This window comes from Nothobranchius furzeri, chromosome 3 (assembly GCF_043380555.1).
Source record: "Nothobranchius furzeri strain GRZ-AD chromosome 3, NfurGRZ-RIMD1, whole genome shotgun sequence".
Classification (NCBI taxonomy): Eukaryota; Metazoa; Chordata; class Actinopteri; order Cyprinodontiformes; family Nothobranchiidae; genus Nothobranchius; species Nothobranchius furzeri.
This window is the reverse complement of record NC_091743.1, coordinates 3128502-3154950: the sequence shown is the minus strand read 5'-3', so window position 1 is coordinate 3154950 and position 26449 is coordinate 3128502. Positions and strand designations below refer to the sequence as shown.

General features: G+C 42.7%; 1 protein-coding gene across 1 annotated transcript in view; it reads right to left on the bottom strand.

Moving 5' to 3' along the window:
• cntn2 (contactin 2) overlaps window positions 1-12932 on the bottom strand; it is a 158942-nt gene extending 146010 nt beyond the window's left edge. The window contains exons 1-2 of the mRNA XM_070549098.1: window positions 12807-12932; window positions 6377-6509 (exon numbers count right to left, since the gene is read on the bottom strand). Coding sequence (XP_070405199.1) covers window positions 6377-6434 — 58 coding nt within the window. The 5' untranslated portion in view covers window positions 6435-6509; window positions 12807-12932. The remainder of the gene's footprint in view (window positions 1-6376; window positions 6510-12806) is intronic.
• Between the last annotated feature and the right edge of the window lie 13517 nt (window positions 12933-26449).

The window sequence follows — 26449 nt, the reverse complement described above, 5'->3', positions numbered from 1 at the left end:
GGCTCTGGCTCTCGGCAACCCGCTGTCCTAAAGAAATTGTTTGTATAACTGAAAAAAAGCCCCACGCTGTGACAGACAATTGTCTAATCTTTCATGTCTTATTGAATCCATAAAAGGAACCCATAGTATGACCATGGCTTTACGTATGACTTTGCCGCGCCGCCACAGCCCCGCCCTCTTTTGAAACCTCCCAGAAAGTAACGCCAAGTGACCCTCACTTCTCTTCAGTTGCTTGCTTGAGACGTGTTGATTCCATGACATAGGTGGAAATGGGACCTTTCAGAGTAAAAAAATTACCTTTACAGTACTGAGGGGACGGGGCTTATATGACGTCATCGTTTGTCCTCTCATTTTGTTTTGGGTACGGATTATGAACAACCATAGTTAGCTAGGTAACTCCAGGGCATTTATTGATTAAATCGTAGCCATTTAAATTTCTTGAGCTAGTAGTCAATGTCTGAGGACTGGCCCCGCCCCCTCAACATATACAAAAAATATATTTTTGTTTTACAATTTTCATTGCCTATCCCTTGTGAACAATCACACAGAAATTTCAAGTCTAAGTCAAAAAATGAAGGAGTAGTGCCATCAAATGCGAACCCTACCAACAGCCATTTCGAGGTCAAAATCACAAATTCAATCCAAAATGGCCAAATTCCTGTTTGATTTTGATCATGGCTGTAAGGGACTTTTCTGTGCAAGTGTACCAAAATATATATCTCTGCTATTAAAAAAGGGACATTAGGGTGCTGATTTGTCTGCTTCCAAAGGGCGCTATTCAGCCATTTCCTTTGTGATTTTTGTGGCACCAAACAAATACAAACATTTTTCACACAATTTTATGTCTGGGCAAACGTTGGTGACTTTTTGAGTATGGCAAAGGCTCCAAAAAATCTTTTGTATATAGAATATAGCCATTTATATTTTTTTGGCAATTAGTCAAAGTTTGAGGCCTGGCTCTGCCCCCTGAGCATATACGAAAACTCTATTTTATTTGAAAGTTTAATTGATCACCCCTTCTGAACAATCACACACAATTTTTGGTTGGGCGGCAAATAACAGAGTATTTCAATCAACCCTACAAATGACCAGAATGGGGTCAAAATCTAAATTGAAACTTCAATCCAAAATGGCCGACTTCCTGTTTGATGTGGACCATGCAAGAGACTTTTCTGTGCATGTAGGGGAGTACGGAGTACTACAAGTATACCAAATTTCATATTTCTATGAAGAAAAAAAGTACATTAGGGTGCAGATTTTTTTGATCCAGTGGGCGCTGTCGAGCCATTGCTTTTGCGATTTTCGCTGGGCATTTAAAGACCAGCTTCGCTGCTTGAGCCTAATTAAAGCTGCAAGCAGCGTTGTTCGGCTCTCGCAGCTCCGGGGCACCTGAGCATGTCCACGGCACAGAAAATTCGACCCCCATGACTCTGGACACTGCAAACGGTCACGTCATCCGCACCTCACCCTGCCTCAGCATCTCCTCTGAGCCTGCCACTAAATCACACATCTAACCACTAGGGAGTGCTCTATCTTTACCATACTACTGAGTTAATCAGTAAACCATGAGTAAGGACACCAAATTTGGAGCAAGTCTGATTATGCATCAAGGAGAAACAGCTTAGTGAGAAATCATAGGGGGTGATGTTTTCAAATATATTTCAGTCCAGCCTCCTCCTTGAACTGTCACCTTATCGTGGTGGAGGAGTTTGAGTGCCCTAATGATCCTAGGAGCTATGTTGTCTGGGGCACTTTGTGCCCCTGGTAGGGTCTCCCATGACAAATTGGACTTAGGTGAAGGGTGAGACAAAGAACGGTTCACAGGATCTTTCATGGAAGTAAATTCAAAGAGTCGGAGTACCCGGCCCGGAGGGTTACCGGGGTCCCACCCTGGAGCCAGGCCTGGGGTTGGGGCCTGTGAGCGAGCACCTGGTGGCCGGGCTTTTGTCCATGGGGCCCGGCCGGGCCCAGCCAGAACCGGATACATGGGCTCATCCAACTGTGGACCCACCATCTACAGGAGAAACATGATGGGTCCGGTGCAATGTGGATCGGGTGGCAGACCAAGGCGGGAGTCTTGGCGGTCTGATCCCCAGACAAGAAAACTGGTCTTTGGGACATGGAATGTCACCTCGCTGGCAGGGAAGGAGGAGCTTGTGGCAGAGGTTGAGCGGTACTGGCTAGATATAGTCTGACTCACCTCGACACATAACATTGGCTCTGGAACCCAAGTCCTTGAGAGGGGTTGGACACTCTCCTTTGCTGGAGTTGCTCCGGGTGAGAGGAGGAGGGCTGGGTTTGGCTTTTTGTTAGCCCCAGGACTCTGCCTGTGTGTTGGGGTTTACCCCGGGGGGCGAGAGGGTAGCTTCCCTGCGCCTTCGGGTCGGGAAATGGGTCCTGACTGTTGTTTGTGCTCATGGGCCAAATATCAGGTCAGAGTACCCACCCTTTTTGGAGTCCCTGGGACGAGTGCTAGATAGTGCTCCATCAGGGGACTCCATTGTCCTGCTGGGGGACTTCAATGCTCACTTGGGCTATAACAGCTTGACCTGGAGGGGTGTGATTGGGAGGAACGGCCCGCCTGATCCGAACAAGTGGTGTTTCGTTATTGGACTTCTGTGCAAGCTGCAGTTTGGCCATAATGAACACCATGTTCGAACATAAAGATGCCCATTGGTACATTTGGTACCAGGGCAGCCTAGGTCGCAGGTCGATGATAGACTTTGTAGTCATATCATCTGACCTGCGGCTGTATGTTTTGGACAACCGAGTGAAGAGAGGAGCGGAGCTGTCAACTGATCATCACCTGGTGGTGAGTTGGATCAGATGGCAGCGGAAGATGCTGCGTAGACCTGGCAGACCTAAAAGCATAGTGAGGGTCTGCTGGGAACACCTGGCAGAAGAACCTGTTAAGACGGTCTTCAACTCCCACCTCCAGCAGAGCTTTGACCGCATCCCAAGAGCAGTGGGGGACATTGACTCCGAGTGGGCCTTGTTCCACTCTGCGATTGTTGAGGCGGCTGTTGCTAGCTGTGGTCACAAGGTGGCCGGTGCCAGTCGTGGTGGCAACCCCCGTACCCGCTGGTGGACACCAGAGGTTCGGGGAGCCGTCAGGCTGAAGAAGGAGGCCTACAGGGCGTGGCTGGTCTGTGGGTCTCCGGAGGCAGCAGACAGGTACCGGATAGCCAAGCGGGGTGCAGCAGTGGCAGTTGCCGAGGCAAAATCTCGGGCGTGGGAGGAGTTTGGTGAGGCCATGGAGAAAGACTATCGATCGGCTCCAAAGAGGTTCTGGCAAACTGTCCGGCGCCTCAGGAGAGGAAGGCAGCAACTCGCTCACACTGTTTACAGTGGGGATGGGGAGCTGCTGACGTCAACTGAGGCTATAGTCGGACGGTGGAAGGAATACTATGAGGAGTTCCTCAATCCCACCAATGCGCATTCCGAGGAGGAACCAGAGCCGGGAGACCTGGGGATGGACTGTCCAATCTCGGGGGCAGAAGTTGCTGAGGTAGTCAAACAACTACACAGCGGCGGAGCCCCGGGGGCGGATGAGGTTCGTCCTGGGTATCTCAAGGCTATGGATGTTGTAGGGCTGTCATGGTTGATACGTCTCTGCAACATTGCGTGGTCATTGGGGGCAGTTACTGTGGAGTGGCAGACCGGGCTGGTGGTCACCATCTTTAAGAAGGGTGACCTGAGGGTGTGTTCCAACTATAGGGGGATCACACTCCTCAGCTTCCCTGGAAAGGTCTACTCCAAGGTACTGGAGAGGAGGGTCCGATCAATAGTTGAATCTCAGATAGAGGAGGAGCAATGTGGTTTTCATCCTAGCCGTGGAACTGTGGACCAGCTCTATACCCTTGCAAGGGTGATGGAGGGGGCATGGGAGTTTGCCCAACCAATCCACATCTGTTTTGTGGATTCGGAAAAGGCTTATGACCGTGTCCGCAGGGGCACCCTGTGGGGGACGCTCCAGGAGTATGGGGTGGGTGGCTTTCTGTTAAGGGCCATTCTGTCCCTTTACCAGAGGAGCGTGAGTTTGGTCCGCATAGCCGGTAGTAAGTTGGACCTGTTCCCGGTGACGGTTGGACTCCGCCAGGGCTGCCCTTTGTCACCGGTTCTGTTCATTACCTTTATGGACAGAATTTCTAGGCGCAGCCATGGTGTGGAGTGTGTCGAGTTTGGTGGCAGGAGAATCTCGTCTCTGCTTTTTGCGGATGATGTGGTCCTCCTAGCCTCATCCAGCTCTGACCTTCAGCTCTTGCTGGGTAGGTTCGCGGCCAAGTGTGAAGCGGCTGGGATGAGGATCAGCACTTCCAAATCTGATACCATGGTTCTCGACCGGAAAAGGGTGGCTTAACAACTCCGGGTCGGGGGAGAGGTCCTACCTCAAGTGGAGGAGTTTAAGTATCTTTGGGTCTTGTTCACTAGTGAGGGTAGGAGGGATCGGGAGATCGACAGGCGGATTGGTTCAGCATCTGCAGTGATGCGGACGCTGAGCCGATCTGTCGTGGGGAAGAGGGAGCTGAGCCAGAAAGCCAGGCTCTCGATTTACCGGTCGATCTACGTCCCAATCCTCACCTATGGTCATGAGCTTTGGGTAATGACCGAAAGAACGAGATCGCGGATACAAGCGGCCGAAATGAGTTTCCTCCGTAGGGTGGCCGGGCTCAGCCTTAGAGATAGGGTGAGGAGCTCGGACATTCGGGAGGGACTCTGAGTAGAACCGCTGCTCCTCCGAATCGAAAGGAGCCAGTTGAGGTGGTTTGGGCATCTGGTCAGGATGCCTCCTGGACGCCTCCCCGGGGAGGTGTTTCGGGCATGTCCTGCCGGCAGAAGGCCCCTGGGTCGACCCAGGACACGTTGGAGAGGTTACATCTCCAATCTGGTCCGGGAACGCCTTGGGGTCCTGCCGGAGGAGCTGGTGGACAAGGCCGGGGAGAGGACGGCCTGGAGCTCCCTAATTGGGATGCTGCCCCCGCGACCCGGACCCGGATAAGCGGAGGAAGACGAAGACGAAGGCTTCGGCCGTGGGGGGAGGGGGGGGGGTGCTCCTCTGTGAGAGCGGGGGGAGGGGGGGGGGCACACGTTCCGCTGCTGTTTCTCACAGTATCAGCTGATGGAGGGCTCTAGTTTCGTTGCGCCATTCGTGTCAGCAACTTAGGGTCGGGGAGGGGGGCGGGGCGGGGCATGACGCTTAGCCTGGCGGGTGGCCAAGCAAAGCCTGGCAGGCCGCCAGGCTTATAAAGTGCTGGGGGAAACCCTGTGTCACACAAGGGTGTGATGTCACCCCTCAGCACCGAAAAGGTCAAGTTTTACTGTGAAAGGTCTCAAATCTCCCCATTTCACTTAATCGCCATAAATTTGTAGCTGGTAGCAGAAGAAAAGTAGGGGTTGCTTGGCATAGCTTTATGAGAGCTTTCAAAAGAGGGTGAGGCTATGACGGCACGGTGAAGTCAATGATGCATATTAAGATTACCACCAAAGGTGCTTTGCTTACTTGAGGATGACAGTTTAACCCATCAGTGTGGTAATTTAGGAAAACTGCCAACCTCCACCACCAGCCCAAAGCAGAAAATGGGTACAAAATCTCTTTAGAAGCTGGGATTTTTACCCAATGAAAAGAATTACAGACTGTCTCATAGACGGTGAGTTATTGTACGGCCTAGAGGTGACATGGAGAGGAGAGGCTGAGTCAGATTGACATGTGGATCAGGTGACAGCCTGCCGTGTTTGGGTTGAAGGCAATGAGGTGTCTGGGGCGGCTTCAATGAACAGTTTGGTCTTGGCAAATCCATCCTGCTCAGCTGAATCTGCAGAGTTGAAGCTGTTATAATGAATCTGCAAACAGGCTAGGTTTTGAATGCAAACACCGTCAAGGAACACCCACCCTTCCCCTCAGATATCTTCCCTGAAGGAGGAAGGGAAGGGGGTTCTAAAATGCAGCGTAGCTTCCATTGTTGCTAATGTTGCTAATGCTACTCTTGTGTGGCATTCCTACCACTAGCTGTTCACATCATTCTCTGGGTGTATTTTCATTGGTCGATTGCAGAGGGGAGTCAATTATTTTCAAAAATGCTTGAAGACTGTTGGAGGCTGACTTTGATTGTGAGGGTGCTCAAAAAGCTGACGCAGATCCGGTCACACTGGATGGTCACGGATTTGCAAATCATGTTAAGTTCACTATTTTTGTCACGAATCAGTTCACAAAGATGGCTAAAAATGCAGTGTGGTCCCAGCTTTAGACAGCAAAAAGTTTCATGTTTCGCTTAACATCAGTTTCTAACCTAACAAATCTAACCCCATCGCAAACTCAAAATGGACGTTAAATATCAGCAGAACCACAGATCCAGACAAGTGCAATGGATAAACTTACCAAATGCCAGGTTCAGAACCACAGATCCGAGGACAAGCAGACCCAAAAAGACCTCCATCCTTTTGATCTGACAGGATCACACAAATGGAACAGCCTGCTTTAGAACCCACGATAGGAGTTGTCCAGTCTGTTCCTGAGCAGAAATAACAACAAGAGACAGTAATGGACTTAATGAGTTATAAACCAATATCTATCTATCTATCTATCTATCTATATATCTATCTAATCGCTCTCAGACTGCAGGTTTACTGGTGGTTTCTAGAACATATAAAAATAGGATGGGAGGCAGATTTTTTAGTTATCAGGCCCCTCTGTAACACTTTATATTAATGTTTTGTTATTAAACATTTGTAAGTGTTTAGTAGTCATTAGTAAATCGTTTACAGATCATTTGCAAGGTGTTAGATAATGATGTACAAATAATTTATAAAGATTTATGACATTAACAAACACATTTAAAATTATTTAGTATGTCATTAATAAATCATTTATAAGGTGTTGGGATATATATATACATATACATATATACATATATATATATATATACATATACATATATACATATATATATATATATACATATACATATATACATATACATATATATATATATATATATATATATATATATATATATATATATATATATATATATATATATATATATATATATATACACATATATATATATATATACCGTAAATCCTCTAATACAGGCCCGGGCCTCTATTTGACTCAAGCTCATCAAGCTCCAGGCCTTTATTGGAAGGAGGGCCAGTATTAGAGGCAGGCCTCTATTTCCATTTGAGCAAAATGAACTAATGTTCGCTGGAGTTTTTGACAATTAAAATTGCGCCCACATTTTCAAAGTTAAACACATTTCTTTTAACAACGGTAGTTTCTGCTTCAGCCATCTCCCCCCTCCCCCTGCTTTAGCCCTCTCCCCCCTCCTCCTGCGCAGCGGCCGCAAACTCACTGACGCGCCTGCAGCCTCTCGGAGTTCCTGCTGCTCTAAACATTAAAATAATTATTTCATTTTCTGTTCCTCACTTCTGATGACCTTCAATGGTGTCTGTTTGTTGCAACAGCAGGTACAAAAACTAACTTGACTATTTTTCTGTCCTGTCTGTTTATTATCTTCCTGCATCTCCTCTCAATCCTAAAGAAAAACTGCTACCTGGGTTCATATATATTCACCTCATGAGTTACCTTTGAACTGCAGTTCTAAAAGATCTACCGACCGCTAAAACAGCGGAGTGCTCGCTGTTTGTCGGCCGTATTGTGATCAGTGAGTCGGAGGACAAGGTGATGCGCGCAGCTGCCCGCTCCACAGCATGCAGCAAACGCATCAGGCGCAAATAAAAGACAGAAAACATTAAAGGAAATGAACTGACATGAACGATCGTGTGTTAAATTAGTTTTTGAGGTGGCGACACCTGATTGTTACTGTGGCCGTGCTCAGGAGGCAGATCTACCGACCGCGAAAACAGCGGAGCGCTCCCTGCTTGCCGGCCGCATCAGTGATCTGTGCGTCAGAGGACAAGTTGATGCGCCCCGCTCCACAGCAGCGATACACATCAGGCGCAAATAAAAGACAGAAAACATTAAAGGAAATGAACCGACATGAACGATCGCGTGTCAGTGCCTACGGTCTGGCACAGCGCGTTGCCCCCCCACCCCCCACCCCCCACCCCCCGAGCGCAGGAGCTTGTCACCTGCTGACAGCAGGCTGCTGTCTTTTCCGAGGGCTGCATCTTGCTGGTCATTATCACGTGACAGCGACTAGTCGACGACAGGCATAAAAAGTCACTATAGTGAAGTTGACTAGTTCATAAAACCCCTACTGCTGCTCTCCAGAGTGTTCTGCAGCATAATCAGCACGTTCTCTTTGAACTTGATAGTGTAATGACCTGGCTGGGGTTGTAAGCCAGGTGCATTCTGGGTATTGTGTTATATGTGTTTCCTATCATTCTGCTAGTTCCTATGTGCTGATTTGCGTGTTGTGTGAGTGTTATGTAAGCCACAGGGAAGGTGATGTGTGTTCTGTGGAGCGGGTTGAATTAGCATGGTTAACTGACACCGTGACTCTGTGTGGTAGGAGCGTGATAGAGGATCGTGTCTGTAGCGTTACAAAGCATTGAAGAAAAAGCTTAATAAAGGTCTGCGTGAACCTCTACTGCCTCCTGCTGGTTGATTTGGGGACTATAACCCTGCCGCTGGGACGCTCATACTTGCTTGTTACTACATTCCACCCGGCCACAATAAGAGACCGGCCATTATTTACCTAAACTGACTCTGACACCGGCCACAATTGGAGACCCGGCCTTTAATTGAATACCGGCCTGTATTAGAGGATTTACGGTATATATATATATATATATATATATACCGTAAATCCTCTTTACAGGCCTGTATTCAATTAACGGCCGGGTCTCATATTTTGGCCGGTGTCTGAGTCGGCGGAGGTGAATAATGGCCGGTATTTTATTGTGGCCGGGTGGAATGTGGTAACAAGCAAGTACGGGGGGCGGTTGTGTCATCGTCTCACTTTTGATTTGCCAGTGATAGACCGCGAGGGTAACTTTAACCGTGCGGAGATGAAGAGGAGGCGAAAATTTGATATCAAGTTCAAAGAGAACGTGCTGATTATGCTGCAGAACACTCTGGGGAGCAGTAGCAGGGGTTGTATGAACTAGCCGACTTCACTATAGTGACTAGTCGCTGTCACGTGATAATGACCGGCAAGATGCAGCCCTCGGAAAAGGCAGCAGCCTGCTGTCAGCAGGTGACAAGCTCCTGCGCATCTGGGGGGGGGGGGCAACGCGCTCTGCCAGACCGTAGGTACTGACACGCGATCGTTCATGTCGGTTCATTTCCTTTAATGTTTTCTGTCTTTTATCTGCGCCTGATGTGCATCGCTGCTGTGGAGCGGGGCGCATCACCTTGTCCTCCGACGCACAGATCACTGATGCGGCCACCAAGCAGGGAGCGCTCCGCTGTTTTTGCGGTCGGATCTGCCTCCTGAGCACGGCCACAGTAACAATCAGGTTTTGCCAAATTATTTAACACGCGATTGTTCATGTCGGTTCATTTCCTTTGATGTTTTCTGTCTTTTATTTGCGCCTGATGCGTTTCGCTGTGGAGCGGGGCGCATCACCTTGTCATCCGGTGACGCACCGATCACTGATGCAGCCGGCAAGCAGCGAGCACTCCGCTGTTTTTGCGGTCGGTAGATCGTTTAGAACTGCAGTTCAAAGGTAACTCATAAGGTGAATATATATGAACCCAGGCAGCAGTTTTTCTTTAGGATTGAGAGGAGATGCAGGAAGATAATAAACAGACAGGACAGAAAAATAGTCAAATAAAAACAAGTTAGTTTTTGTACCTGCTGTTGCAACAAACAGACACCATTGAAAGTAATCAGAAGTGAGGAACAGAAAATGAAATAATTATTTTAATGTTTAGAGCAGCAGGAACTCTGAGAGGCTGCAGGCGCATCAATGAGTTTGCGGCCGCTGCGCAGGGGGAGGGGGGGGGCTGAAGCAGGGGGAGGGGGGAGAGGGCTGAAGCAGAAACTACCGTTGTTAAAAGAAATGTGTTTAACTTTGAAAATGTGGGCGCAATTTTAATTGTCAAAAACTCCAGCGAACCATTAGTTCATTTTGCTCAAATAGAAATTGAGGCCTGCCTCCAATTCTGGTCCTCCTTCCAATAAAGGCCTGGAGCTTGATGAGCTTGAGTCAAATACAGGCCTGGGCCTGTATTAGAGGATTTACGGTAGATATATATATATATATATATATATACATAAAACACACAATTCACTTTTAGAGGCTGTGATGACATTTACAAACGCCTAAATAATGATTAACTAATCATTTACTAACACTCATTTACACGTTTGATAATGATTATGATGATGCAATAATTTTTGAAGTCATAATGGTCATTGGTAAGATTGTCAAATGTAAAATTATGATGCACCATTGATTTATAAATGATTAACTAAATGATCATGAACACATTTGATAATTGATTTTGAATGCGAAATCATTTAAATGTTGATGAAATGTGCAAAATAAATCCACACAATTATAACAGACCTGCAAACTCGGGAGGTGTGAAAAAAGTGACAACGACTACACCGAAGGGCCTCGAGTGTCTGTTAGTGCTTGTTTTTGTCTTCTTAAACTTAAAGGAAACTCATCTGTGGGTAATCCTGTTGTTAAAAAACTATTGGGATCTTGTAGGCGTGAAGCTGGGATTTCAGCCGTGGCCGGCCGCCATGGCAACGCCTATGTAAGGGAGGCACTGCAAGATGATAACTTATCAAACAACTTTTAATTAACTTTAAAACAGTCTTTTTTGCAACACAAGACTCTTATTCACAGTCAGGAAAAGTTAGCATTTTGACCTGAGTAACTCTGTTAATGTTATCAGCTAACGAGGTAATTAGCTTACAGAGGCGACTCTTCGTTCTCCGCCATGACGCCGATATACTCCTGTGAAAGTTTCACTTTGCAGATTTTGAACTCTACGTGTTTCTCATTTGTCTTTGTAACATGCTCCTAAACCTCTGAGCTACGTTTCCGGCACCCCGAGATGACTTGTTTCTCTGGTGATTCTGATTCGGAGGCTGATCTGAATGGCTGCTAATGTGCAAGAAGCTGACCACATTTTCACACTGCAAGCATCAGCGGAGCGGCTCACTCGCAAACTTCAAGGCAGTCCTCTTCACACCGGGAGAGTCTTGGCCGCGGCACGGCTTCCTCGCTGTACCCGCGAGACTCTAAAATCCCTCGAGACTTCCGACACCTTCCTCATCGAGAGATCACAAGCCCCGCTAGGAATCCCACCGTTGCACTTCTCAAAAGAAACTGGTGTTAAACGAAGCCGGTCGGTCACACATGCTGACGTAAGTTATATATAACATCGCAACGTTGCATTTTATTTAGAAACTTACCGGGGATTTTACACTGAAACCGTGTGGTTTCCTGTCTCGCACTATGTGAACTGCGGAAATTTACGTGTCCCAGAAGCAGCTCGCGGATAAATAGAACTCGATTCTATCTTTAGCGGCGCGGCATGCTGCTTCTGGGATGCGCCTGGAACCTGCCGCTTCGCGACTGGTTTGAAACACTCCATGGACTATAACTGGATTCTGTTTGAAGCGGTGCCGCGTCGCTGCCGTTCCGTTCCGCTGATGCTTGCAGTGTGAATCCGGGGTTAAGCAGAAAGGCAGAAGCAGCAGAAGGTGCTGCATCAGGCGAGCTCAATGCTCCTAGAATAAACGAGGCGTCCACTATAGGGATTGTGATCACACGTGATGGAACAGCATTCTGGGATGTGCGCAGACATGTTGGCAGCTTGACGAGAGTAAACAAACTGTGAAAATGATGGTACTGTTGCAGAGAAGAAGCTAATTTGGGTGAGAAAAGTGTTAAACAACATTATAAAATCCCAAAACGGATGCAGAATACACAGGGATACGTTAAATAAAGACATTGGGGACCGGGATGTGGACAAAATCAGCGTTATAAATGGTTTTGATCCATATCCAAGACCAGAGCACAGATGACATATTGTTTATGTTTAAAAAACGTACACCATCTGTAACTTACCAGAATGAAAATACTCCAGAAGATGATGTTTGGTCGCCTTACAGCAGCTATCCGACAAGAAGTTGTTATGCTAGAAACTTGGTTTTGCCTCCGAGCAGGAAAACAGTGAAAAGTTAGCTTGTCTTCCACCTTTATTCTCCTACTGATCACGTGTGTCACCCCACAACACACCAACGATTTACTAGAGTTGTGTAGTAGAACCGATCAACTGAATAATAGACTGTTTAGGTCGCAAGAACGAGACTGGGTTGTTTACAAGGATTCACACGCCTCCAACAGGCGTGGGTGTTGTCACCATCACAAGCCCTTTAAAATTTATTGTTGACTATTTTGTTTGCAGACGTCATTGTGACGTGTCGACTCATCGTGGCAGCACTAATGATAAAAATGTACCTTCTTTGACGTGAAATGTGCTACCACTAGTTCCCTGTAGAGTTAATTATAGATTCAGGATCAAGTTTATCGCTTACTAAACATAATATTTACCAAGAAATCACTGTGTGTGCGCGCGCGCGCGCAGCCTATTGACTTCCCCTGTGTGAGGCAGGACACCTGGGCTGTTGGTGCTGCTCAGACCCACTGTGGACTCAGAACCGGGTCGGACCTGTACAACTGACCCTAACAGACAGTAGGGCGTTGGTTAAACCGGTAAACACAAACACTGGGCCACTGCAGAACATTTAGATGAAAGAGAGAGGTGTGGACCATGCTGTCGCATTAAGAAGGGCTCCCGACCAGAGCTTGTCCAGGTCCGAACCGAACCGGTCCGCTGCTCTTGGCCATCAGAAGTAGAAGATGAGGTGTTTTACCTGCTGCTGGTGCCGAGCCGCTCGTTCCTCGCTCACACACTCGTCCTCTCTCTCACTAGATCAGCGGCTCTCATCCTTTCTTTCTTTGACTCGCCTTCTGCTCTCGCCTCACCATCAAGCCCGCGTGAACACGAGAACTGCTTCCGGTCAGCTTGGAGTAATCTCCACTGTTAAAAAACAAAACCCCGTCTCTGGTGCTTTAGAGGGCCTCCTGCAGATCATTTACAATATGTATTCTCTTGTTTCTTGTTAGCATTATGTTACAGGCGCTGCTTATATTCACACCAATGACTTTATACTGAAAGTAAGTTGAGGGACTTCCGGTAACTGTCCCGCTTGACCCGGCTCTTGCGTCTGTTAGCAGTTCGGCATCATTTATTCACCGGTGGACGGGTCGGGGCGCGGCTTGGGCGGAGTTTGGGCTTGATTCTGGTCACTCAGAACCATGACTGGTATAAACATTTGGGCTAGTTTCATCAAAACCCCTGAAGTGAATTATTAAAGTGATGAAATCTGATGACGGGTTCTGCAGCACCGTGCAGGTGGTTCTGGTGATCTTTCAGCCCAGGCATCTCCTCCTGGAGGAGAGAGCTTTCCGCTCCTCCTTTGTCCTCACCGGAAGGTGGCAGGTGGCGTCTCCCTCCTCACCCCTACTCCCAGGGGTAAGGAGGAGAAGAGGGGCCTTCTGGTTCCCCGCGCAGGAAACGGGACTGTGTGACTGAATCAGTCATGAAAACACGCAACATGCGGGGTAGTGTTAATCACGCAGTGATTATAAATGAGTGTAGTGATGTTTTCAGCCCGATGAGATATTTTTCTCCTGGTCCGTGACAGGTTTTACTCTAAAAACAAGATTGTTTTTGAGTCTGTCACGGCTACGTGTTTTTCTGAATTGTGACAAATAGTTTAAAGCATTTCAGGGATGCGCCGAAAATTCGACCACCAAACATTTTCGGACGAAATTGACCCAAAAGTGCATTTTCGTTAGAAACGACATGGCTGAAACAGGTCATCAGGTGAAACCATCTCGCTTGCTTCGCTTTCATCTGGGAGCTTGTTCTTTGCTTCATAAAAACAGTACATTCATTCTGATTTGTTTTTCCCTTTTAGCCAGGCGTAACAGAGATGAAAACGTGAATTTCACTAAGAGTGATGTGCAGTGATTGTTTGTGTTTTTAGAGCCGCCTACTGGTGGTTAGGCGCAACTGCATGCAACGGATCCTTCAGGCTCGTCCACGCCCCCCCCCCCCCCCCCCCCAATTTTTTTATCTTAACTGTATTTCAATCTTCGTTTTCACATACATTCAGTTTAAAATGTAACCTGCATTCAGCATACTGAAGAATAAAGCAAATACAGACGACCTCACTTGAGGAAAATAAAAATTACATTTAGAACTTGCAACAATTACCACATGACACTATACCATAAAATTAATTATGATGCAAAATAATAATAAAATAAATATAAAATATCATCAAAAATAAAATAAAATGTTCAGAGGTTGATATTTCAGCATTATATTTCAAACATGTTTGATTCATTGGACTGTAATTTAAAGAAAAAGAAACTCAGATATTGTTTCGTACAACTCAGTTACAGATTGGTTATTTTCTGATAATACTTTTAGAGATGTTATAAATAGTTTTATTTCATTTTTGAAATGGTTAATGTTGGGCTTGCTGTTTTTCCATTTAGTTTTATGTATATGGTATTTTCCCATGATGAAAATAATGTTCACCAGTTTGGATATCTTTTTTGGCAGAGCATCACTTTAGATTTGTTAAGCCATACATCATTTCTCTCAATATTTAATAATCGATAAACATCCTCCCAAAAACCAGTTGTTACTGAACACGAGAAGAAAAGGTGCTCAATAGTTTCACATTCTGTCATACAAAAGACACACTGGTTCACTTCAAAATTAAATCTTTTTCTTAATGTTTCGGCAGCACGATTGATATTATGTATTATTTTGAATTGAATTTCTTTCAGCTTGGGTGCAATTGGCCATTTAAGAAAGCTGCAATATGGCTTTTGTGGTTTCCTTTCCTGTGATTTTTACTTTCGTTGATTTGTCAGTATCATAGAAAAACTTTTTTAACATACTTCCAAGTACTTTTTTATTACATTTTTGTTCACCTAATTTAAATTTGCCTAATTTCAACTCAGGAAGTTTAATCACCACATCTGAATTAAGCAAGTTATTTTTAATCATGAATTTTAAGGGAAGTGGAATAGCTCTACTGATTTGATTAAACTCTCTAACAGAGCATTTAAAATTAAACTTTTCGACAAAACATTCAAATTGTAACAAATTGCCATTTTTATCCATCAAATCCGTCACATATAAAATCTTTTTGTCATACCATTCTTTTTTAAATAGACTTCCTATTAATTACAATGGCTCTAATATTCCACAAGGTGGAGCTGTGCGGTGTAAAGTTGTGGCTGAATATCATTTTCCAGTAGAGCAGTATTTGTTTATGGAAGTCAGATAGTTTGATTGGTAATTTAGATATTTCAAAGTCACATTTTAACAGGAATTCTAATCCTCCAACCTTACGGAAAATATATTTTGGTATGTGGAACCATATAGAATGTGGTTGTATTAAAAAAGCTTTTATCCAGTTTAGCTTAAGTACACCAATCATGGCTTCAAAATCAGCACCCTTTAGTCCACCATGTTCGTAGTCTTTAACCGTCACAGACGTTTTAAGGTAGTGTGTCTTGTTCTTCCATATTAAATAAAAAAAGATCAAGTTAACTTTTTTTATCAATTGGGGGGGAACATAAAGAGACTGACAAGGATAGATTAATTTTGATAAGCCCTCTGCTTTTGTTAACAAGATTCTGCCAATGATAGAAAGATCTCTCACGAGCCAGTGGTTGAGAGATCTTGTCATACCATCTATTTTTTCTTTATGTTTAGTTCTTCATTCTTATTCCTGTCTTTGGACAATATTAAACCTGGGTATTGTACTTCAGTTTTGACAGGAATGGAGCCTATGTTTGTCTCAGCGCATGGATGCTGCCAGGTTCTTGACGGGTACACACCGACGTAGCCACATTACACCTGTCCTGGCACATCTTCACTGGCTCCCTGTCATTTTCAGAGTGCAGTTTAAGTTACTGACTTTTGTTTTTAAAGCGCTCAGTGACCTGGCACCTTCCTACCTCTCTGCCCTTCTCACTCCATATGTGCCCACCCGCTCGTTGAGGTCGGCTGACCTATTGCTGCTGCACACGCCGCGGATGAGGCTCAAATCGCGGGGTGAACGAGCATTTGTCCATGCTGCCCCAAAGCTATGGAACTCATTGCCCATTGGAGTTCGGCAGGCTCCATCTCTGGCGGTTTTTAAATCTCGTTTAAAGACCCACTTTTACACTTTGGCTTTTAGACAGTGACTCGTTTTAGTGTTTTATTGTGTCATTGTTTTAATGTGTTCTTATTATTCATGTTTTCTCTGCTTTTAATTGAGATTTTATCCTTAGTTTTAGCTCCTTGTAATGGGTGTGTTTTGTTTTAGCCTGTGCAGCACTTTGGGCAGCTCCCATGCTGCATTTTAAATGTGCTATATAAATAAACTATGCTATGCTATGCTATTTTTTTAAGTTCAGACATAATCCTGAGGCTTTAGAAAAGATTGATATTATATCTCATGCTTTTTCAATTAATGATTTGTCTTTTAAGAAGATGACTGTCATCTGCAAATTGACTTATTTTAAATTCATAATCAAACATAGTGATTCCTTTAATTTGAGGGTGGTTTATAATTAGGTGTGCTAGCATTTGTGTACATAAAATGAATAATTTTGGCGAAATAGGGCAACCTTGTCTAATACCACGTGAAAACATTAATTTTTGGTGTTATCCCTGGGTTGAGCGAGATGTAACTATGGATATCATTATAAAACATTTTTATAATCTTACAGAAACCTTTTCCAAATCCGAGTTTTTTAAGCACTGTGAACATAAATTCATGTTCCAGTGTGTCAAAGGCTTTAAAAAAGTCTAGGAACAGTACGAGGTTATCTGGATGTGTGAACGAACGGTAATCAATCATATCTAATATCAGTCGAATGTGTTTTTGGATATATCTTCCCTTAATAAAGGCTGATTGGTACTCTCCGATAAGTTTTCCAATTACACGCTTTAAACGATTTGCATACACTAAAGCCAGAAGTTTATAATCGTTACATAATAAGGTTATAGGTCTCCAGTTATCTAGTTTCAGTGGGTCTTTGTGTGGTTTTGGTAGTAGGGTTATTATTCCTGTTTTCATAGTGGGGGACAAACATCCTGTTTTAATACATTCCATAAACGCGTTATATAGCAGCTTTTTTATGTCTGCCCAAAAATGTTTTAGAAATTCAGTTGTTAACCCATCTATCCCTGGTGATTTATCATCTTTCATTTGTTTTAATGCATTTTCAATTTCTATTTCAGATAAATCTTCTTCCAGTATATGCTTATCTTCAATGTCCACATTTATTAGATCTTCATCAATTATTTCAAATAGAAGGTCACAGTCTGATTTGTTGGATTTTGATTTATATAAGTGGCAGAAGAAGAAAAAGATTTCTTCTTGGATTAAGTTCTGGTCCTCAATTATGTTATCATTTGTCCCAAATTTACTCATTTTTTTCAGTTTGTCTTTGTTTTTCAAGTCCAAAGAAATACGTTGAACTCTTTTCACCCTTTTCAATCCATCTAGCTCGTGATCGAACATATGCTCCATTTGCCTTTTTTTATATACATGTCATCTAATTGGGATTGCAGGGACTTTAATTTAGTACCATTATCTGAGGATAGCTGTGTACTACTTGTTATTGAATTAATTTCATCAATTAGATCTTTTTGTTTTCTTTTTCTTAAACTTGCCAATTGTTTTCCTTTGTCTATTGCTATTTGTTTGGCTTTAAACTTGAACCATTCCCATTTACTGGCACCGTTCATATCCAGCTTTTTAACCTCGGATATAAGAGATTTATTCTGATTTTAAAAAATCATCGTTTTGTAGTAGATCATTATTGAACTTCCATATAGGGGTAGACTTAAATTGTTGCTTAGATGTTCTAATATCAAGACTGATCATGCAATGGTCCGTTAGCGGGGAGGCTGTTATTTTACAATCTGAAATGTCATCGCATATCTCAGGTGATATCAGCCAGTAATCTAATCTTGAACACTGACCATTTTCTGCCGAATTATACCATGTATACTGAACTGATGTTGGGTTTGTGTTCTCCAATAATCAATAATATGCGTTTTTGTGCATAAGGATAGTATAGTGTCACTCTGAATAGGTTGGGAATTTCTATGAGGCATTCGGTCTAACCACGAATCTGGGGCTATATTATGGTCCCCTCCCAATATTACGTTCTCTGTATTATACGTTACTTTCCATTCATTTATTTTTTGGCTTAGGTTTGAATAGAAGTTTTCATTAATTCTTGGTTGTTATATTTAGACACGTGTATGGATATAACGTTTATCATTCCACTCCACTAACACCATTAACCAGTGGCCTTCAATGTCTCCTTGTGATCAATTATGTTGCCTGAAAATCTATTGAATAAAATCATGACTCCTGCTGAGTGTGATGTTCCATGTGCAAAGAAGGCGTAACCTCACATTTTAAACAAGTTGGAAGTGAAAAGGCTGTGTTTCAGTCGGCTGATTTAAACCTTAAAAGGCTTGTAATTTAATTAAACGCTTTCCATCAACAAGTATTACAGGCTATTATAGGAAATGATATACAAACATATTTTAGTCCTCACAATACCCCTACATATTAAATAAATAATAACAGGCTCGTGAAAAGAATGTGGTTATGTTATACATTTGAGTTAGACAGAAATTATAGTATTTCAAACTTTCTTTTCTAGATTCAACGTGAATCACACAAGGCAAGCTTATCAAAGCAATCCCTCAGCCTTTGTGACGTCTTACAACTTAAGTAATGTAAACCCCGTGCTTCCAGCGTTTTTTTTATTAATGTACATAATATCTTTTATAACGAACAAAACAACACCCTATCACAATCAGACATGTTTTGATTTATGAGTTATTGCTGATCCATTCTCTTCAAATACAATAACTCCTCCATTTTCCCTAATAAAAAATAGTTAAATATAAATATTTATTCCAAATCCTTGATTTTTTTTACAACACAAAAGGCGATTGCATTTCACTTATGATTAACAAAATATATCCCTCTTCTGATTCAAAAACATATCTTTAATTTAGATCATACAAAATGTCATTTCTTTTATTAATTAATTGAAACGACTGAACATTTATAATTTCATTTTAAAAATGCTAATACTATGGGATTCCGGAACTGCGCTGCTCTGGGCGGCTGCATGTTGGAGTAGCTCTGTTGACGATATGTAAGTTTTGCCTTTTTTTTGGGACATTTTTTCTTCTAGTTTCTCAAACAAAAAAACTGTATATTTTTGGACAATTGACATTTCTGTTTCTGGTGCTGTGAAGCTTGGGAGGATTTTTACTGCTATTTTTGAACTTTTTTCACTTTTTTAGCATTTGTTAGATGCGTAACCACGGCAAAGAGCTGGTTTACAATCGGGAGCAGCTTATTAACATCGGAAAGGCTGAAATAATACCTCAACTGAAGCCACAAATCCCAAATGAGCTAAAATGAAAGAAGCGTGGGTGCAGAGCGGGAGCAAAACGGAGACAGAGAAAGAGGAAATTCAAACCATCTCTTCCATCGATCATAATGGGCGATGTGAGATCACTGGTCAACAAGATGGAGGAACTCCAAGCCCTTTCAAGGACTCAGCCAGAGTTTCTGCAGTTTCGGAACCGCTGGAGGAGATAATGCAAAGAAGGATTCTCCAGAGAATCAAGAAAATGATGGACAACCCTGAGCATTCTCTTCACAAGACTGTCCGACAACGGAAGAGTGTCTTCAGTCAGAGGCTTCTTCAGTTTGGCTGCAACACTGACCGCTACTGGAGATCCTTCCTGCCAACAGCCATTGTAATATACAACACCTCTTTGATGACTTGATTATTATTATTATTCTGAGCTACTACAGCAATCAGTTTCCCTCTGGGATTAATAAAGTATTTTTGAATTTGAATTTGAATTGAAGATCTTTATGCCTTATTCCCTATTTAATTTGTTGGCTCTTACAAAATAAAACGATCCGAGGTATATCTGCAAAATATGCATTTCATGTAATTAATTCTTTAAGTTTTTCATCCACAGATACTTAATTTAAGACCTATTGGCTATTTCCTGTCTTTAATAAAGATCTCTGGCCTTTTTTTTTTATCGTCGACATGTATGAATTGGACTAATGCTGTAAAACTCTGTAAGCTGGTTGAGGACTTTAAATTCACAAAACAACCCTTGCTCCTGTTTATTCCTTCTCTTTTGTTCCTCCTATATTTTTGTGTGTTTTTTTGAACCACATTTTTTTCCATGGTGCATGTTCCTTGTACATTCTGTATTAAAATGTGCAAATATGTCATGCACAGTTCAATTTAAAAAATATGATAATTTGTTTGGAATAAAAGAGCTAAACTTTTTTGGTCCTCATTTTGTCATGGCTGTCGGGGCACAGATGTATATATATTCCACATTGAAAGAAATTGTTTTCAGCTGGCTATGAATTGGCCATAACATTGCGTAATACACTTCAATCATTTTTATTCAAGGTACCTTCAATTGTTGGTTTTAAACATGAACGGAACAAGTAGTGTTTTGTTTGAAACCAACTATCGGTAAAACAAAACAAAGAAAAAAGTATATAAAAATGTATAAAAGGAGCCTAGCTTCATGTCTCCTACAGCTGCTGGAAACTCTGAAGATTTTCACAAATTCTTTGTTGATAAAGTATCAGGCATTAGAGCAGCTACTTCTGGTAACTCTATTGACCCTGTTCCAGTTCCTCCATCACCACCCACCCTGAGCTCCCTCAATACCGTTTCTTATTCTGAGCTGAGTAAGCTTGCAAAGCAGAAGCCATCTGGCTCTCCACTTGACGTTCTGCCTCCTCGTCTCTGGAAGGCTGCCTTTCCGTGTCTTGGCCCATCACTTGGTCAGATTATCAATGGGAGCCTCAGCACAGGTGTGGTCCCAGCTGCTTTGAAAGCAGTAGTTGTTCGGCCGACCCTGAAGAACCTGGTGCTGATGTCTCTGTGATAGAAAATTACAGGCCTATCTCTACCCTGCCCTTTACATCTAAACTGCTTGAGAAAGTCGTTTATCAGCAGCTGGTCTCACATTTAGCTGACTCTGATCTGTTTGAGGTTTTTCAATCAGGGTTCAGGTCTGGCCATAGCACAGAGTCTGCTCTACTGAGGGTCCTAAATGACATCTATCTATCACTAGATCAGGGTACATCTGTGGTGCTTCTGTTGTTAGACCTGACAGCAGCCTTCGACACAGTTGACCACGCGATTCTACTCGATCGCTTGGAATGATGGGTTGGGATCAAAGGGTCTGCTCTGGATTGGTTTAGATCGTATCTCCACAACAGGACATTCTGTGTTAAACTGGGTGATGTTTTTTCTTCTTGGGAGGGGCTCCGCTGGGGGGTCCCGCAGGGATCGATCCTTGGTCCTCTTTTGTTTGCCATTTATTTGCTCCCTCTGGGGTCAATCTTTCGTAAACATGGCCTATTATTCCATCTGTATGCTGACGATTGCCAGATTTACTCTCCGTTGTGTCAGGAGAAAAGTCACTCTATTCAGTCCTTTGTGTCCTGTCTTAATGAGGTGAAGTCTTGGCTAATGGCCAACGTTCTACATCTGAATGAGGGAAAGACAAAGCTCATTGTTTTTCACCCCAACAGCAGGAATGTGGATCGTTATGTTGATCTTGGCCCTCTTTCTCCCTACTCAAAACCAGTTGTCACCAGTTTGGGGGTGAAACTTGATGCTGGACTTGAATTTGATGCTCACATCAATTCTGTGATCCGGTCCAGTTTCTTTCACCTGAGACGCCTTGCTAAAATCAAGCCTATGCTGTCAAGAGCCCACCTGGAGCGGGTACTCCATGCTTTCGTAATTTCTAGACTTGATTACTGCAACTCTCTATATGCAGGGTTGTGTCAGTCATCACTGTGTCGCCTACAGGTTGTGCAGAACAGCGCAGCCAGGTTCCTGATTGGAACCAGGAAACGGGACAACATCAGTCCGGTTCTGGCCTCCCTGCACTGGCTTCCGGTTTGCTATCGCTCACACTTTAAACTCCTTGTCTTTGTTTACAATTTCTTCCATGGTGGTGGCCCCCCTATCTAGCCACATTCCTGAACAGACATTTCCCATCACGCGCCCTGCGCTCCTCTGACCAAGGCCTGCTCGCTGTCCCTCGTTCTAGGTGTCGTACCCGCGGGGACCGGGCTTTCTCAGTCCTAACACCGTCACTCTGGAACCAGTTGCCACCCTCAGTTAGGCTGTCCCCATCTCTGTCAGTCTTTAAGAGTCGCCTAAAAACCCACCTCCTCCGCTTGGCGTTCCCTGAACATGTTTGATTTTTGCCCTCTTTTATGTTGATTTTATCTCACAGTTTTCATTGGTTCACTCTATCCCTTGTTTTACCCATTTGTCCTGTACCAGAATGTTTTACCTTTTTTCGTAATATTTGAATTGTCTTTATTTTCGATTTATTCACCATATTTAACTTTCTCATGTACCGTGTTCAGCGCCTTGGGCTTCCTGACAGGGTCACGGAAGGCTCTTTATAAAGAAAGCTTTGATTGATTGATTGATTGATTGATTGAAATGTAGAAAATTGACCCAAGTGCACATAGGCTGCCGCCTGAAATAATAGCTTTATGGATGTGATGGCTTTGCATTGCAAAGACAGCCTACTGTATAAGCCTAAATATAATTTTCCTTTTTGTCCTATGTGTTTTTGATACTGCTTGCATGTTAATCCTGATTTATCTTTACCCTTTTGACATTGTATAAATATCTGTATACCTGTCTTTTCAATGTGTCTAAATTGTACGTTGATAATGGTTGTCAGCACTTTCAGCTACTGCAAAGAACGCAAAAGAGAGGAGATTTTATAAAGTGTATTAAATAGTTTTCTGATGGCTTCATTGTCACAGGCTGTCAAACAGGGTTGACTTTCACTTGTGTATGATGGTCATGTGATAATATTAATAATAATAATAATAATTATTATTATTATTATTGCAGTTATTATTATTGCAGTAACAAGACTATTACGTTTACTTATTTGCTTTAATGGCCTTCATTTCTTATGGTGTTTTATAGGCTTCCATTTGGTTTCTGCTTGTGTGCATCTGTGTGGTGGAGCCAAGTTCTTGATTGTTTAGAAGTGCTGACTACTTGTTTATGGCCTATTTGCCAGAATTTACTAATTATTTTTAAAATAACACAAACCTTGTCTGGTCACTTATTTATGTAGTTTTTAAGAAAAACATTTTGGTTTCAAGCTATATATATACATATATATATATATATATATATATATATATATATATATATATATATATATATATATATATATATATATATGTTTTATTAATTAAATGTTTAAATGTTTAAAATGTTATTTTTTATGTTAAAAGCAAATGATATTTGTCAAAAACATGTTTTGCGGCACTGATGGAACGTATTTGTGTAGAGACGGACCGTTTAAATTCGACCTTTCTGTAGGCCTACTCTTTTGAATCTGGTACTACATGTCATCAGTGCTGGACTGACCATAGGGCATAGCGGGCAACTGCCCGCTGGGCCGACCCTTTCATCTTTTATGGGCCGGTGTCTGTTTTTTTTTTTTTTTTTTTTTTTTCCTAGTCTCTAGTTGTTGCGGACAACTTGTCCGCGCCGCCCCACGCGACGCCTCGTAAAAGTTGGTGGATTGGCCAATTGGTAATAATACACTCTGGGCTGGACCAATAGCCAGAGGTCTGATGCACCCGCCAGTTGTTTGTGAATCTCAGTAAACAGACAGACGAGCTTAACAAAATGGAGAACAAAAAACGGAAAGGAGGAGCGGAGAAAATTCGACTAAAAAAGAAACTGGCCCTTCAGGCTGATGCTGGCACATGTGTTAAAATCTCACAGTTGTTTGGTAGTGAAGGTTCAAGTAAAATCAATTTAGGAAGTGATGGAGCCTCAGCCCAGCGACAGGTTGGAGAAGAAAAGAGGGAGGAGGAGGAGAAACCCGAGCCGGTGTTGTGCCATAAATTGACTCGCTGCCAAAAAATGATTAGCCACCGCGGGATCGCGCACGGTTAGGCAATTGCATTTCTAGACAAAATTCCCCAGGATTTCGCCCTAAAACTCAGCATATCTAGCAATATGGACATTCAGAAAGCAAAGATAACCTCTTCCGGTACTTAAACAGATGTTTATCGCGGATATTAGTGTGGCAGTGTTTGTGGCACCCTGCGCGGGAGCACGAGGACGTGCTTGTGGAAAGAGGGAGGAAGATGTGGCAGTGTGAGCATCCACAATGTCCCGATAGATTGTGCGCCCTGGCTATTTGACCAAGGAGAAGTCCCTTTGGCTGACTGGTTAGAGCGTATGACTCTCACCCGGGAGTCTGGGGATCGAATCCCGCCCGGGTACTCCTTTCTGAACCTTGCCACATTAGTTTTTCCAGTTCGGAAGTTGTTTTAAGTGTTGCTATTTGTCTTAAACGTTCACAATGAGGATATATTAATCCTTTTTGCAATATTTGCGATTGAAAGATGGTTTGTGCCACAAACTTTGTGGTAAGAACTGGCTTTCTTTATGTTACAGCCTTGATACTAAAAAAATAAATAAACAATGTAAAATGGCACCATGTATTGAATGTAAACGTTGTATAAATGGAAATAAACAATTCTCCAGCGATTTAATTTTTTCCCCTTCCTTTCTTTAGTCCACTTGACATGGAGCCACAGTTAACTAGTTTGGGGCACATTTTTACTTGAAAAAAAGTATTTAAACTGATCAAGCTTTGGCTTTACAATGACACTGTGTAGGTTGCTATTCATTACGTTGCTCTATTTAAAAGTAACAAGATAAAAGCACTTCAGCACATAAAATTAAGATTGTCACTTGCCAAATAGACGACACCCTCCCGTTTACCTATAAGAAACGCCTCAAAATATCTTTAAATTCTTTATTGATGATTTAATTGTAGACAACTAAAATGGCATTTTACTTGCCAAAAAGTGATTGAATCGCTAAGATTTTCATGGAGGCTAAAATTGACCAAATAAGGGTTTTATGTATTATCTGTTGATGTTACTGTACTCATACTGCCTACTGTGTCATCAAAAACACCCCAAAAATGGCAACAAAAAAAAAAAAGAAGATAATTTCCCTTGCCAAAAATTGATTACAGTGTCCTGGTCACCTGTAAAGGGTTACATTTACCTAAATATTACTTTATTTATTATCTCTTGATGTTATTAGTGCCATCACAGGACGCTGGGTGTCTTTCACATTCATAAACACTTCAAAAATGGCAACAAATGATCATTTCCCTTGCCAAAAATTGATTACAGTGTCCTGGTCACGTGTAAAGGGTTAAATTGACCTAAATATTACCTTATTTATTATCTCTTGATGTTATTAGTGCCATCACAGGATGCTGGGTGTCTTCCACATTCATAAACACAGAGTCCTGGTCACCCATAAAGGCTTAAATTGGCATAAATATTACTTCATTTATTATGATGCTGGGTGTGTTCCACAATCATATTCGAATAAACGTGAAAATACTCTGTCCGAATATCTGTTTCTTGTTATAAATATAACAGCTAGAAGGATTTACAGTTAAAATAGGAGAAACACGTGACTCCCCAGGAAGGGTCGTAACACCACTTGCCTCATGCACATAAGTGACCAAAACAAAGCAGCATGGAGACACTCCGTCTCCAACCACCTCTCAGGCAGCAGCCTGCACTCCCAAGTTCTACACGTCACCAGAACATAAACAACCGCAACACAATAAAAGCAGTGTTATACAAAATGGAAGGCCTGTAGTTTTTATTCTCTTACAGTAACAACTTATCAATTTTTTGGAGGAATTTATTTGAGAATTTTTTGGTTTTTATTAATTGTGCAATAGAAAAGTAATCGCTAGATTAGTCATCTAAATAGTCATTAGAATAGTCGACTATTCGATAAAATAATCGTCAGAATAATCATTTAAAAAATAATCAGTTACCCCCAACCCTACTTTTTAGAATACCAGGATAGGAAGGATGGTGTAGGTTTACGTTTATTAGATTGATACATAAATACTACCAATAAGAAAGTGTACGTTGGTGTGTGTCAGAAACAGCGTAAAGCTTAATGTCTTTTCCAAAAAAAACAGGTGATGGGCCGGTCTCCAGTCAAAATGCCCGGGCTGAATTTTTGTCCCAGTCCAGCCCTGCATGTCATAACAATGTTTTAATGAAGTGGAGGAGGGTTTTGTTGCTTGATGGAACCGAGACATGATTATGAAGCCAACTTCACGTCATGTAATCACGTGTTACGTCGTCCACACAGTTCGCACTTTTTCGCGTGGTGATTCAACCTAAATCAGCCAGTTACCATTTGGATCCTGAGAAATCGGTAGGTAATTTCTTTTTGGTCAGATGACTTGTTTTTGTCGTTAAAAGTAAATCATCGCTTATAACTTAAGCATTAC